The following is a 16,301-nucleotide window of genomic DNA, read 5'->3' on the forward strand; positions in this document are numbered from 1 at the left end:
GGCCTCAGAAATTAGTCCAGAATAATTTTGGTGATGATAGAGAGTTTATTTAAACATCTGCTTATAATACGCTTGAGATTCCATTTGGAAGATAAGGAACTTTTTTTTTAACTTGCAGCTTCATTAAGATGAATGCCTTCTTTAAGTCATCATCAGTAAAAGATCTAAATAATGCAATGTTCATTTTACTGTGTGTGAAAACATTTTTTAAGTCAATGCATTCTTGTGTGAAAATATTCATCCAAATTAATGCTGTACAAATGTCACACATGCATTTCAACCTACATACATACAATAATATGAGATGGCTTAAAGAGCTTTCTCTATGTTAAAGTGTAGTCAGCATATTTTACCATATTAATCAGACAAGGAGAAGGAATCAAACTCTGGGTCGAGGCGGTGCTCTTCAGGAGGTTCCAGGCTTAACAGCCCTAAATGAGCTGTTAGCGTTATCATTATGCTAATGAAACCTCCAGATGAATTGGCTCACTGCACCCAGATGCTCATTGTTCGCTGCTGTCCTGAGCCATTTATTATACAAGAGTTAGAGACCCCAGGGCACTCTGACGACTCAGCAGCTCCGCTATGCAGCAGGTTGGGATCCTGCTTAAACTCTCATCACAGGCTGTGTTGCTTTTGTGAGGACCAAAGTCAGGTGTAAGGTTTAAATGTAAGGATAAATATTAGATCTTTTTTTGGTTTTGGATGGTAGGATGGTAGAGAAAATATTGGAGTTCCTGGTTAGTTTTCAGTAATTATCACAGGTTGGAAACTTGTAGACAAAACCATACAGTCTGTGGAGATACCACCTTATAAAATCGACCGATGTGTTTACCTCTAAGTAAATGCAGATCAGTAGTGTCAGACCTATCTGACGTTTCAGCTGTGTTGCTTCGTTAATTTTGTCAATAAAGCAAATTGGCCGTACAGCATTAACCCACAGAAAGACTGATTCAAGACTTAGCCTTGAGATCTTCAGCATTGCAAACCAAAAACATTGATGATAAAATCAGAAGTCCCTGCTTTTGTCAAACCCAAGAAGGGTTTCAGTTTATAAGCTTCAATGTTTGATAGTCGCATCAATTCAACTAAAGACTTACGTTACAGATTCTGAATCCAGAGTTGTTGCAGATGGAAATCTGAATTGGAAAGCATACAATTCCACCTAAAAAATGAATCTCTCATTATTCCGGATGACTTGCTGTCTTTTTCACAATGCTTTTGAGAAAGTAAAAAAAGTTTATTTACTAGTCTTTAAGACATTTTATAACCATAGCTTTCTTCCACATACATCACAATAATCAAGTACTGGAAGAAACAGTGAAATCGTATTGAAATATGCTTGAATAACATAAGTGCAGTTTGAATTAATGTCTTAATTAACGAATGTCCCAACTTTCTTACTGATCTTCCGGTTGTGTAAGATGCTTGATTCTGATTGGTCAAAACCCCTTGATGACGGTTAAAATAAATTGGCAGGCTATAGACATTTCAATATTGGATCCTATCCAGCAATATTAGCGACGGCAGCAGAGCCGGTGAGTACAACTATAGGTTAGTGGTTGCTACAAAGAAACTTAAACCATGACGTGCTGATGATAGCAGCAGGGTTCAAAGTTGTGACATCTGCATCATTTATTTTAAAGATGTGTGAACAGCAGAGCTCAGAGAAGAAGGAGAGCTGAATGAGGACAGTTTCATGATAAATCGACGACCGCAACAGACAGATAAGAATCCATTACCATGGAACGTTAACTGGCGCAGAATCACTGGGACTATTTTTAAAAACTGTACATAAATCAATGAAATCATCTTTGAATCAATTTATTTGCCAACATATTTCTATCTCAAGTTAGTAGCCAGGTAATAAGCGGGATAATGTATGGTTAGCACGCTTCGCATCAGGGTCTTGTCTCACCGTGTCGGGATTCTGGATCGCATAACCACCTGCTAACCTATGACCTATGCTGCAGCCTGTCAGTAGAGGAGCTCCGAAGTTCTGTCTTCACTTTTGGGGAGCTGTGGTGTCCATTTTTTTATACAGCCTATGGTCCAAATAACAAAAAAGTTAAGCGAAAAGTGTGCTAAATGTAGTTATAAGAATAAGAGGTCTAACAATTAAATGCATTTTAACTAAAATGAAACAAAGAAAGACAGAAGACTCAGTAAAATGTCAATAACCTTTTTTTGCAGAGTGAACTACATTTAGTCTGAAACAGAAACAGCTGAAAAGCTTTGACATACAGTATATGATGGCAGTGTTGCTTTCATTTTGTCATTGCTGCACTTTAAGGGTTATGGCTGACATCATGTCTGACTTCCACCATACCCTCGTGTTCAGTAATGCCCTCAATCACCAGCTTTTAACCTCAAGGGAGCCCGTGATTGATGATTCCAATCACAAGCCCCATCAATAATTGATGCCCCTCTGTTGGGAGGTGAATTATTGCTTTTTTTCTTCAACCTCAGGCGAGTCATGTCTTGAGCTCATCTATGTTTCCTTTGGTCCTATTTCTTAGGGGTTTAAGTGCTTTCTGCTTCATGTTTGTTGCTGGGATTTGTGAGTCAAAGGGTCAGTTTTACCTGATGGTGGTTCTGTCTGAAAACAGCAGCAGCAAGATCAACAAGATGTTTTAAAAGTGATGAAAGAAAGGCGATGTGAACAAAGGGTCACACAGGAGAGAGCAGGCAGGTTAGGTGTCATCTCTTCTTTGCTGAAATAAGCCATTTTCACTCCTCTGCTTCCCACAGCTGTGGTACATATCAGGTTTCCGTCCTAATTGAAGGATCAAGTTGATCTCCTGAGTCTCTCTTTGTTTACAGTGTAGAGAATGAAAGCCTGATCTGTTCATTTTTTTCTACTATTCCCTCTATCTTGTTCTCTATCCTTTGTCTTGTCACACTGATGTCTCACTGTATTTAGGTCACCTTTGTTTATTTTCCTGTATGTAGTCACCTATTTGTGTTCAGTCTGCTCGCTCTGACGTCTGTCACTGTCCCAGGTCTGGGGTTGCTGTATGTTATGTAGGCTAACACTGTCATTTCATTCCACTCAAACTCTCACACTCCAATTCCCTTGTTTTGTTCCCTCCTTTGTTTTCCTCCTACTATCTTTTTCAGTCTCTTTTGTTTTTGCGCTCTGATCTTCAACTACTCATCATAACGTCCTTATTGTCTACAAAACACGTAGAGCTAAAGCTGATATGAAACATTACAAAACACTACAAACTGTGTGAAGTAAAGTGTAATCATCCCTGATGATGTTTCACCTTTGTGTCTCCGTTATATTGGATTTTCTTCTTCCTCTCCTTTGTCTGCCCACTCAGCTCTTAATCCGCTAATCAATGTTTCCCACACCAACACTGAAGCATGAAGATCAAAAGCCAACCCTCTCTCTATCTTTGCTCTTTCTCCACAATCATTAACCAGGTTCTTTGTCCTCTGACATGATTTTCCTGGCCTGAATCAGTCGGTCAAACACACTAGGTAACAAACAGTACAGTTTAAGACCACAGAAGTGAGTTAGAACTTCGATCACTTTCTTTCCTTTTGTCCTATTGGGATAGAATTGTAAAGAGAAGATGTAGCCTCAGGGTTGGAAAAGTGACGTTTATGAGGAGGTGGCTTAAATATTTATTCTTCTTGTGGAGTAGGGTGACTCCCGTGATTTATTGAAGCCACTGTGAGGAGTTTTTAGCCAGTAATGAAACAGTCAAACATGAATACTGGTCCCTCTGTATGAGCAAATAAGATTAAAAGCAAACAAGACCTTCAGCAACAAGATTGATTAACTTAGTCTGATATTTGAGTGGCAGCAGGATCGAAGGGTGGCCAGCAGCATACAACAAAGTTGTCACTCCATATGCCAGCAGTTCATTTTTTGTAAGTTGTCTCTTTTGAAAAGCTGCTCTTGGCTAGCCAAATTTAGCTTCCTTAAGCCTGGTTTATACCTCTGCGTCGAATCCATGTCGTAGCCTATGCACATATTTCTGTGTAGCCCATGTACCTACACAGAGGCCTACACACGAAGCAGATGCGAACCTCCTCAAAAATGTACCAACATGTCGAATCAGCGCGGACCGCAAGCCCTGCGATTGGTGCGCTCAGTGGCATTGTGTTTCCTTCATTTACACAAGCGGCAACCTCCCGTCTCAAACTATGAAGCCCATGCGGAAGTGTTATAAACTGCAATTCATCGAGAATCTGCTTGAGGCTGGCTGCAGAAACACCGGAGACCACATACACACCAATTCAAAAAAGACGATCTTCGCAGCATTAATAAACATGTTTACAGCCTGGTTTAAAAAACGCTTGGCTCTACGTTGCTGATTTCTCTATCGGCACACATTGTACGGGGGGTGAATTTTTTCTCAGGGGACAGTTCAGAAGATATTAAGATTACAAGTTTTTACCCAAATAACAACATGACTGACTCCCGGACGGGAACACATAGCTCTTGGCTAGGAGGCTCATCTCCACCTCTTTACGTCACACTCAGCCTGGTTGAGTTCTGCATTTCCAATATGGCTGTTGCTGTCGATTGACTTCAAAACAGCGCTCAGGAACAAATGTGTGACGTCACGGATACTACGTTCATTATTTATATAGTCTATGCATTTACAGCACTTCCGTAATCGCTGCACATCGGCCATGTATTTAATCTCCTCCAACGCCTGCCCTCTATTCTTCCCAGTAAACATTGCTGTATGACAAACAACAACGGGTATCAGCTTGTAAGTTAACATAATACGTTCAGTATCGCTGTGAAAAAGTAAACAAAAATCGTAGCAGGGCCAGGAACAAGCGACCTGAGTACAATAGAGACCAAACTGCCTACAAGCGTTTTGGCTGAGTATTGCTGCATGACACGGACACATCGACGCACAAGTTTGTATTGCTCACATTCGCGTCGACCACTGCTGCGTGGGATCAATACAGAAGTACAAACCAGCCTTTAGTTACAACATAATGTCAGTTTTTTACTGACGCTTCTGAATAACTACCTCAAGCCTGTGTTAGCTGATTGCACAGTGTTGTCCTCTGTGATTCTTGTGTGGGCTTCAAGAAGAATAGGAAAAATGACTGTCATTATTAAAATGATCTGCCTGAGGGTTATGAACAGGCACTGATTGCGAAGATCACTGCCACATTAATAACAGTTGAGAGAGAAATTGTTAACAAAAAAAACCCCCAAAAGCACGAAAGCATTAAAAAAAAACATCAGTTTGATGATCACACTGTCTGTAGATAAACTTTGTGATCAGTTTGATTTCTTGTGCAAAGAAAACAAACAGTCAACGAATAATGATTAAACCTCAACATCGATTTTACCAAAGCTCTGAATGTCCTGCATTTTCTGAGTAACTACATCAGAGGCTGCTGGTCAGGTTTGCTGGTTTAATGTCTTCTAGGTTTTAAACACAAACATGGGACTTGAGTCCTGTCTGCCTCCTGCTCTGTTTTTTGCTTTTCTTCTTCTTTCTTAAAATGCCGACATCAGAGAATCCTGCTTGATAACTGGGACACAGCAGGGTCAGTGGCTCTGGTGCTCAGCTGACCTCGTTGTTAGGTCAGCATCACCTGAGGTCAGATGATGCCCGTGTTTCATTCAGTGAGTCAACAGATGAGACAGACCTTCTTTTAGCTTGTTTACATTGCGTGATATTTGGGTTTAGCAGGGCAGCGGCTTCATCCAGACTCGTAGTATTTGGTTTTATTCACATCAGCGACCCTGCTCTAAAAATACTCCAGTGTTGAAATGCTCACAGAACGCTCCTCTGTTATTCTCTGGGCTGAGCGGTGTTATTATTTTGTTTTCCCCTTTTGAATACAACTACAGTATCATATTATACTTATATATAAATATTGTGTTTATAGAGACAGACATTCATCATTGAGTATGTATGGTTACCTATAGGCTTGCATATTGGTTGCACATTAGCTCTCTTTCTCTATTCATAAAACAAATCTCAATTCCTTATTATAAAGACATCAAATACTATGTTAATAAACACAAGTTTAAAGTTACCCAATAATAATTTATCACAAAATCAAGCTTATGTGCATAAATTACAATCTTAGTATGATTTGCTCAGTGCTGCTCCACATAAAGCTCATACTGTGCAAAGCATATAGAGAAGGTATTTCATATACTTACAATCATTAGTTGGTCATTAATGAGAAACTCTTAAAGGTGACATATCATGCAAAATTGACTTTTTAATGGTTCTTTACCTGAAATATGTTTCCCTGGCATGTCTACAAACCCCCGAGAATGAAAAAAATCCATTCTGCCCCTGTTTTGATTTCTACACCTTTCTGTAAATGTGTGTGAAACGAGCCGTTTCAGACTTCCGTGTTTTTGTTATGTAACAACAATATCCGGTCTGTCACGGAGTCAGAGCTCGGAGCTTGTTCAGCCCATAGACTGTATAAAATAATACTGAATCCCTCCCCCGTTTTTCATTACCTGCACAAATGTGTGCTAACAAGGAGCTTAGGAGGGAGGCATGCTAGTTGTAGGCTGTCTTAATAAACACAAAGGTCGGTTTTTTTCTCCCCACGTCTGCAGATTTGAAGATCTAGTGGATGATTTTTATTTATCATGGATAAGTGCTAGCGCTAGCTAGCATAGCTACATAGCTACATGTCGTAGCTGTAGCTGTGTACCAAGACACACGTCTACATACTGATAAATAAAACAACAAGAAACACTAAATCTGTGACCAATCGTTCAGAAAGGTCCTGCTACAGGCGCCTCTCCGTCAGGATCAGATTCAGAGGGTTGAAGTAACGCGATCTGTGAGCAGCCGTGTATATTCAGCCAACATGTAAACATTAGATCAACGTGCTGGAGAGCCGAGGCACATCCACTTCCGGAGGGGGCGTGGTCAGAGGGAAAACAGAGTGTTCTGAGGAGGAATGAAGAAGAGGACTTTTCAGGCAGACCAAAATCTGATTTCAAAGTGTTTTTTTGAGCATAAACTTTAAAGACATGTTTTGGGGACCTCTTAGACCAATATATATTGATGAAAAAAGCGTGATATGTCCCCTTTAATTGGTGGCCAAGAGGTTGTAGAATAAGTTACTGATAAGTGGTGAATAAGTGGGAGCACAACCACCTCACATTAACCTGCACGTCACGACTGCCTGCTAAAAACTCCCTTGAAGAACTTTTGTTTGAATCTGTTTTTACCGCAAAGCTTTTTTTTGCTTAAAGCTGAACCTTATACTTCTTCACAGATTTTTTAAAGTAGTGTTTTCTGATTCTAAAATATCACCCTGCTTTCTTTTGACAAAGAAACCCATCACTCACTGTGAATATCTGTGATAGAATATAAAAATAGAAGCTGTTTCCGCAGTGTGCTGTAGTTCATTTAGTCTGAAATCTCATCGGGCAGAGGTTACACTTCAGAATTAATCTAGTTTGTTGCTGATGGCCTAGCTGGATTTTGTAGGTCCTAGAGAGGCGTTAGTATTCATTTCTGCCATTTTCATAACCAGCTTAACACTCTTCACAGGAATTTTAAAAATACAACAATTATTCACCAAATATTGATCAGACAATGATTTTATTGGTTTAAAAATGATTAAATGTATTCTGGTAGAAATCCTCTTTACACTCACAGATTGAGCTGTGTCCATTACAGTTAACTGTGGGATACTTTTTATGAGTTGACTCACATGAAACTTCACATCTCTTAAAATCAGCAAACTTAGAGGCACTGGTTCGACATAGCGGTTAAACTGCGTACCCTACATGCAGAGCCTAAAGGCCCTCAAGCAGGTGGCCTAGGTTTGATTCGAACATGTGGTCCTGTGCTGCTTGGTTATTCACCACTCTCTCTCCCAAATGTCCAACTCTACCCACTGTCCTATCTATCAATACGAGTTCACCATCGTCCATCACCATCTTAAGTTTTGAGAACAGACAGTGTTTTTGTCTTTAATCTTCACCTTCTTAGTTGTCCCGCCACAAACAAAATAACGTCAAACCGACCAGACATCTGTCTGCACATTGATATGATTAGAGGTAGTCCCCCAGAGTCTGTGATTGGAGTCGTTTCCATGGTGATAGTCAGACTGTTGCTTTGAAATGCAGCTATGTAACGACCAATGAGAATCAAGTACTCATAATAATGAATATTTGGAAGCCTATATATCAGCAGCAAGCGTGAAAATAAGAATATAGTTAGATTTCATGTCTTTATTTTTACATTGAATGCTGCAAAATATTTGAAGAAGAAACACTTTTACATGATATCAAATCAAACTACTTAGTTTTATTTGATGCTACATTTACACCAGTATTGATCCAAAGAACTACAAGAGTGAAATCAGTTGTAGGCTCACATCCAGGAAGCTTTCAGCTGCAGTCCTGTTGATGCCAAAGAGATAAAATGTTCTTTGCATTGATTTCATATCAAGGTAACGTTTACTCCAGCAGACATTTCTGAATGGTTAATTGTGTGTATTCCATTCTCACATTTCCACTTTTCTATTCTCACTCCTTCCTCTCCGGATGATATGCTAGCCTGGGCAGCCAGGAGGGACACACATGGTTTATTATAAGCAATTTGTGCCTTGTCAGATGGCATCAAACAGCAGGGGAAAACAGGGGAGATGAAGAAGGGGGTAGGATGGCGTATCTTGGATCTCAGTCATATAAGCCTGTGAGAATCATTATATGTGTTACTTCCTAGACAATATGTCGTACTGTAAGAAGATAGATGCTGAAAATAGAAACAACATTAATAGTAGAAGACGATGGAGAGGGAGTGGGAAGAATGGGGGGAGGGGAGAGGAAGATGTGGAGCACAACAAGATGTACAGGAGAGGGATGATCTATCGTGGGAATACAAGCAATGAGACTTTATATTAGGGAAGATGTGACTGTAATATCTTCTCTTTCTCACGCTATTTTCTTCTGCCTTTGTCATTTAAAGTTTGTGTGTTTGGATGACTTAGATCATGTCTAGCAAGGGAATGATCTTTTCTGTCTGTCTCCTTCTTATCTCTTCTGGCGATTGCCTGTTTTCACGGTGACATGACAAATCTTTTGTTTCTTTTCGGCCTTCAAACAAGGAAAATAGTCAGACCAGCCTTCCAGCACAGATATCAATTTGCACAGAGGACACGTATTGCTTCACTGAACCATGTAGCAGCACAGACTTAAAAAGCATCTGTGAAAATGAAACCTCCCTTCCCCGGTGAATCTAAACAAGGACATTTTCATCGCAGGGCTTTGGAACAAATGGATGCATATGTTTTAGGGAAGTCAGCAGCACCACATACACTTGCAAGAGAAAAACATCACAGTATTTCAAGTAAAGCAGAAGAGCATGGTATTAAGATGCCTTTACCAAAGCAAAAAGCAGCTTGATCTGGTTCTTAACATAAAAAAGACTCACATTCCCCATCATCCACCATCCAACAGAAACCCATATATCCCAGTGCCACCCTCGACTATTATAGTTGACAGCACTAGACTAGAAAACATGCACCACTCTGCATATCTCTGCATGATATGTTCCTCAAAAGCTAGCATTGATGATGAGATACATCGCCGTCTCAGCTGTGCCAGTGGGGCTTTTTCGAGACCAAGAAAAAAGGGTCTGTGAGAACCAGGACCTCCGAGCAAGGATCAAAATCCGAGTCTTTGAAGCAGTAATCATGCCCATCCTTCAGCACAGATCACAAACCTGGACCACAGACAGCAGGCACCTTGAGGCACTTGAAGCACTACATCAAAGATTCCTCAGAGAAATCCTTAACATGGACACACCAAAACCGGCCTGCTCGAATCAATGATCCCCATCCCCCAACACAAGCTGAGATGGACCTGTCATGTCATACTTAAATGCCTCCCTAAATAAGTCATATAACCCCAGCTTCTCACATGACAGTGTTTCCATGGTGGCCAATAGAAAAAGTATGCATACAACATCATAATGGACATCAATAACCCTAACACACTCCTTGACACATGGAAGATCAAAGCAACTCATTGGGCCTCTTGCCTGTGAAGGTGCTTACTGTGCAACAAGGACCTTCACTGCTCTGCATAAGACTAACAGACTGAGAAAGTAGAGATCCTCCATCAAAAAAACAGAAATGAAACATAACACCACCACTGCACCAAAGTAAGTGGGTCCAGATTTGGCCTTTGAATCCACCTAAAGACCCACAATGAACGAAGAAGTTCAAGCATACTCATCATCAAGTGGCTGCAGATGATGATCAAAGACTTTCAGAGTTAGAGGAGAGTTCAAGAGGAGAAACAAAAGCTATAACAAGACAGTTCTATATCCTAGACTGGTGTGTTTTTCTTTTTTACCTTGACATGTTTTGACTACACACTTCCTGCAGTCTTCTTCAGAAGAGTCACGTGCTGTTGTTGTGACAATATCTGTCAGCTGATTTATAGAGGTTTGGTCGTCCCACCTGAAACAGCAGGACGACCACGCCCACTGTTGTCTGACAGTCTTCTGGCAGCAACCCAGGTGTGGGACAGCATGTAAGCCCACTCATCCCAGTTTACTGTCCTATGGGCCCACTTCCTGTTGGAAGGTTGTTATCGGATGTTGTCGTACATTCTTGTTGAATCAGAGAGCTTACTTTTGTCATATTTCCCTGTTTTTACCACACATAACACATTCACACAGTGCAAACTTGGGCAAACATGAAGCAGTACTACAATTTAAATGTTAATTATATAACTTGCATTTTTGAATGATTCACTACATTTTTTTGGCTCAACATATTGTTCTTTTTTTTGTCATTTCTAGGCAGATAAATGTCCATGTGCCTCTCTTTCCTTCTAGCATGAACATTATTTTTGCAGCTCAGGTGTGCAGCATCATTTTGTGTTGGGTCTATAAAATGTTGCTGTTGAAAAGTCTGCAGATTCACTCACAGCATCGAGTAGCAGACTAGTTTGAGTGGCAGAAGCATTTTCTTTGATTTTCGTTTGTTGCGTGGAAAGGAAAGGCCTCAGAAATGTATGTTGATGTGGTTGGAGTTCATGTTCCATTCAATGATGGTGATTATATTTCAAGTGAGGAACTATGATAGTTATGGAGGATAAAGACTGGACAAGGATAAGTATTTGACGTATTGTGATGGATGTTGTGTCACAGGGTAAATAGTTGGCCTTCCTGTTGCTTGTGACTTTTTGTGCTGCTGGATCTGGATCATTATTCATTTATTGGCCGTATTCCTAATCGCAATCGTCTCTCTTTGCAGTGAAATCCAGCACGATGGAGAAGGCAGACAAGAAGGAAGAGAAGCAGGAAGACAACTTCCAGAAGATGGAGCGCTTTGAACCCATGGAGAAAGCTGACCAGAAGGGAGTGAAGGTTGAATTTGTGGGCAGCGAGACTCTGGACAAGATGGAGAAGGAGACTGAGAAGGATAAACAGAATGAGACACAAAATGAGAAGGAGAAGGAGAAGGAGAAGGAGGCAGAAAAGATGAAAGAGAAAGAAAAAGAGGCAGAAAAATTGAAAGAGAAGGAAAGGGAGACAGAAAAATTGAAAGAGAAAGAAAGGGAGGCAGAAAATTTGAAAGAGAAAGAAAGGGAGGCAGAAAAATTGAAAGAGAAGGAAAGGGAGGCAGAAAAATTGAAAGAGAAGGAAAGGGAGGCAGAAAAATTGAGAGAGAAGGAAAGGGAGGCAGAAAAATTGAAAGAGAAGGAAAGGGAGGCAGAAAAATTGAGAGAGAAAGAAAAGGAGGCAGAAAAATTGAAAGAGAAAGAAAAGGAGGCAGAAAAATTGAAAGAGAAAGAAAAGGAGGCAGAAAAATTGAGAGAGAAAGAAAAGGAGGCAGAGAAATTGAAAGAGAAAGAAAAGGAGGAAGAAAAATTGAAAGAGAAAGAAAAGGAGGCAGAAAAATTGAGAGAGAAAGAAAAGGAGGCAGAGAAATTGAAAGAGAAAGAGATGGAAAAAGCAAAAGAGGCAGAAAAGGACAAAGAAGAATCACCTGATAAATTTGACCTGAAAGAAAAAGTAGAAAAAGTAAAGGTGACAGAGAATGTGGAAGAGATCAAAAACACGGAGAAGGTTGAGAAAACAGAAGTGAAGGATGTCAAAGAGCAGCACATGGACAAAATGGAAAAGAGCCAAGAGCAGCAGCCAACACTCGCCAAGCTCGATATCAGTTCTGACAAGGTGGAGAAGAAGGCTGACACCGAGACGAAGACAACAGCAGAGGTGAAGGAAGTTAAAAAAGATGAAGAGGCTGCAGACAAAAACAAGAAAGTTGAGAAGGAAGACAAACCAACAGAGAAGTCTGAGGAGAAACAGAAGAGTGAAAAGGATGAGAAGCAAGTGGACAAAAAAGCGATGGAGAAGAAGGAAAAAGGCGCTAAAGTAGACGCAGGAGACAAGACCAAAAAAGCAAAACCTGCAGCTAATGGAAGCAGCGCCACGGCGAGCAAAGACCTGGCAGACAAGAAGACTAAGGTAGGATTTATTCTGAGCTGTAAGGATGTAGTGCTTACCCTTAAAAGTATCCTTAAAGAATCTATACTGAGACAAAACACGGGACAACATGTTAGCAATCTCAATCAAACACAACCTTTATTACTGTGTTATAACTTGTAACATTATGTGAACACCTCTCGCTGAGTTCCAAAGATGAAATCAAGGTTATGAAAGGTTCAGAAATGACGTGCATTATGATTTAGTCTTTAATTTTTACAAGACTGCAAGGTAGCTCCAGCACATCATGCTTTACTTTTCCTCTCTGTCAGAGGTTGTGTTTTGTTTCTTTATGAACAGTAAGATCCATCAATTACCCATTTGGTGTTACAAAACAAGGGAAAAATTCCCCTTGTACCCTTGAAATATGAAGAGGAATTGTAGCTTTGGGCAAGACATGCAATGTCATTGCAGGTTTGTCCTTATTGGCTTTTTAAATAAGTTATTAACTGTTTATTCACCTGCACATCAAGTTAAGAAATCTCAGTAACACAGCTCAAGATTTATCAAAAACGTATAGACTTTCAAAACACTAGTTAATGCTTAAGAGTTATGACACACAAAGGCACTGAAATACTTAAAAATCGTACATTTTCCTATAGCTACACTTGTGTGTAGTTTAGTTATTTTCTTATGCAAACATGTATCTGAATGCACATTTGAGCCTTTATGTTACTAAATCTGAACAAAGAAAGAATATATAGACTACTATAGATTATAAAATCAAGAGAAAACACATAAATACAAGAATTAAAGCTGATGTTCATGTGAAGACAACCAGTCAGAAAGAAACTCTCTGTTATTATCAGGTCCAGAAACACGCTCCTCCAAGGTGAGCAAAAAAACTGAGGTCTTTAAAACTGCTTCTTTGCGATCTCTTAAAGATGATTAACGTTGTGTCAGTTTCCTGACAGTAGACCTAAAGGTTTTTTTCCTGTTTTTCCCATTAACTGTATTTAGTAAGATGGGCGTGTGGCTATAAAGGCCGTTATGTACTGTGTCTATATCGAACAGACACATGACTAATTGATGGCCTAGGTTGGAAAATGGAGGAACAACATCAGACTCATGGAGAGATTAAAGCAAAAAGTAATTGTGGTTGAAAGCACGAGGTGTTGAAGAAGAGATGACAGAATGACAACATGACAGAAAGCTGTTGATCATGCTTGCTGCTAAAGCTTCTGCTGCTGCTTTCTTGATTGTGACTGTGCAAACAGAAACAAGTGATTTATAGTCATGAACTTGTAACATCAGTTAAAAGATATTTAATGAAAAATATTATTTGACTGCTTTTTTGTTTTATCATTTTTGGTAAAACGCTGCTTGTGCTGCTTATCATCCCCTGCTGATATACCTCATTTTTCTATTGTTTTTTCCTTTGCCTTCCCTCCTTATGTTTCCCTCCATCGCTCCTTTATGATTTCGGTCCTGCATCACAGCCGGCCACCGGGCTTACCAAACCCAGCGCTGCAGCCAAAACGCGGCCAACTAGCACGGCTGCTGGTGGTTCCGCTACAGGCCCCGCTAAACGCCCCACACTCTCCACCACCTCCTCCATCTCAGACAAAAAAACAACCACAGCCAGGCCACTATCTACATCAGCTGCTGCTGGTCCAAAGCGGCTCTCCACCACCTCTGCCAGCTCTGCCAGCCGCCCTGCATCCTCAACCACGTCCACTACACGTGATGTGAAACCCAAGGTAAGTTTCAGCTGTCAGAACAATGAACACAAGTGGATCCACGAGGGCTTTCATCAGCAGTTTGTGATGCTGGATGCTCAGCAGCAGCATCATTAAAACAGCAGCATCATTAAATCAGGTCTCTGGAGTGCTGTTGATACTTAACCCCTCCCTGCTCCAAGCAGAGAAGATATGTACACAATATCACATGAACGTTTAAGAAAATACAGCAGATTTATCAATCAGTACTAATCTGGGGTTTACAAAATCTGTTTCCCTCGTCTAACCAGGAATTTTTCAGCTTTGTTCCATCACCCTTTCAACATGCAATGACTTGTAGTTGTGGACATTAGCAGTTTAATAAATCCAGGTCAAAAGACAACAGATGCACATTTCATCCAATCTCTGAAACATTCTCTTTTTAAAAAACACCTGATATGGAAAATACTTCTAAAAGACTGAGAACATAAGTATCATGGTGTGAAGAAGAGTTCATAAAATAATTAAACAAAAATAGATAAAAAGAATCCATTACTTTCAGGAAACTACAACAGCAGAGTAAGATGATTGATAGCATTTCCCTTCAATGAATAGCTAAAGCTTGTGTGTGTTTATGCTAACTCCTGTGTTCGTATTAATGCCTTAATACTGATTTTTTTTAATGTATTTTGTAAAATATGCTTGACTTTGGAAACAGTAATCAACAAAACATCAGCAGCTATCAACCAATCATGTCATGTGACTTTAAGGGACTTTGCGTCCCTATTAGCTTAAATGCTGATAAGCAGAATGGGAAAAGAAAGCAAAGTAGCACCAACTTCATGGACGTTACTATGCCATAAGATAACCCTAATCTCATCTCAACAATCAAAAATATGACTTTAAGCTTCAGAACAGCTTAATACTTTGGATGGTGTGTTCAGCCTTAGTAAAAAAAATTTTTTAGAATGAGACACATTAGCCTCTTCGACACTTACAGACCTGACGCTTTGGAGACAATTTCAGGACTCTCTGGAGTAAATGTTTCCGGTAGGCTGGGTAGCGCATAAAGGCGGTGGCAGAGTCTGCCATTATTGTGACTGTGTCTGTGTTTATATGACTGCAATATGTATAGACATTTTCCACATTACAAACACAGTAGAAAACACTGACCACCGAAGGGAGCTGTAAGGAGTACAAAGCAGAGAAGCTCCGCTCAACTTAAACGATTCCATCCCTCCTCCCGTCCTTCTGGTGGATTTTTGTAAATTCTACCTGCTGCATTCACACATCGGCTCACCTTGACTTCTTGCAAATTATTTTGGTCGAAAAAATCTAAGAGAAAATGTGTCTGATTGTGTTCACTCATGCAGCTCACCTGGATAAAGTCAACATGTCAGCAGATTTGATGATGTGTGGCTTAATATAGGTTAAAATTCCAAATTTATGATGCCTTTGACCTTTCAATATTGTGCTGCCATGGTTGCAAGATTCTCCAAAGACATCCTAGTTGCCATGTGGTTAGATCACACACCATGCTAATTCAACATACCTGTTTTTTAGATCCTACAGGGAGTTTTTTTCATTTTGCAAGAAGCACCTCTCCCCCTCATCGTATGTGTTCTGCTCTCTTTCCAATAACAGGGGAAAATGTCTGGATAGCAATTAAATGTGATGCAAAATGTGAGCAACCCAAAGCTTTGACTGGTGGGATCAGCGCGAGTGGATCAATATTGCAACTACTATGGCTGCAGGCATCGTGGGCTACCAGGACAATGTTTAAAATCAAGGCGTTGTTGTTTTAAAGAATATTACTGTTTCTCTTTTTCTAGAAAAAGACCCCTCAGCTTTCTATCACCCTCGTTCGGTGACCTCCTTAACTGCAGCCAGCCTGACACCACAACTCATAAATTAACAGCCTTTTTTTTTCATCCTCTTTGCGCCCAGGGGTGCAGGCTGACTCAGTTCAATGAGGTCAGCTTGTTGCATGATGGCTCAGTCATATGTGGACCGTAGCATCATCTGAGGGGTTATGTAGGAGAAGCATGCTGCTGAATGAAATGTGCAAACATCAAGCAGCGCCTTCGACTAGATGTTACACACATGTGGGGAGAAAAAAATTGACCTTAATTTTTCAGTGAAGCCGCTGAAAACTCAACTGATG

The 16,301-nt window shown here is 40.2% G+C and overlaps 1 protein-coding gene across 1 annotated transcript in view; it reads left to right on the forward strand.

The window, feature by feature from the left end:
* The window catches only part of LOC117828934 (microtubule-associated protein 4), a 108,017-nt gene that overhangs the window by 74,601 nt on the left and 17,115 nt on the right, over positions 1-16,301 (forward strand). Inside the window, exons 7-9 of the mRNA XM_034706347.1 lie at positions 11,245-11,492; positions 11,703-12,461; positions 13,919-14,179. Of these exons, the coding sequence (XP_034562238.1) occupies positions 11,245-11,492; positions 11,703-12,461; positions 13,919-14,179 (1,268 nt within the window). The remainder of the gene's footprint in view (positions 1-11,244; positions 11,493-11,702; positions 12,462-13,918; positions 14,180-16,301) is intronic.

This window comes from Notolabrus celidotus, chromosome 17 (assembly GCF_009762535.1).
Source record: "Notolabrus celidotus isolate fNotCel1 chromosome 17, fNotCel1.pri, whole genome shotgun sequence".
In the NCBI taxonomy this organism is placed as follows: Eukaryota; Metazoa; Chordata; class Actinopteri; order Labriformes; family Labridae; genus Notolabrus; species Notolabrus celidotus.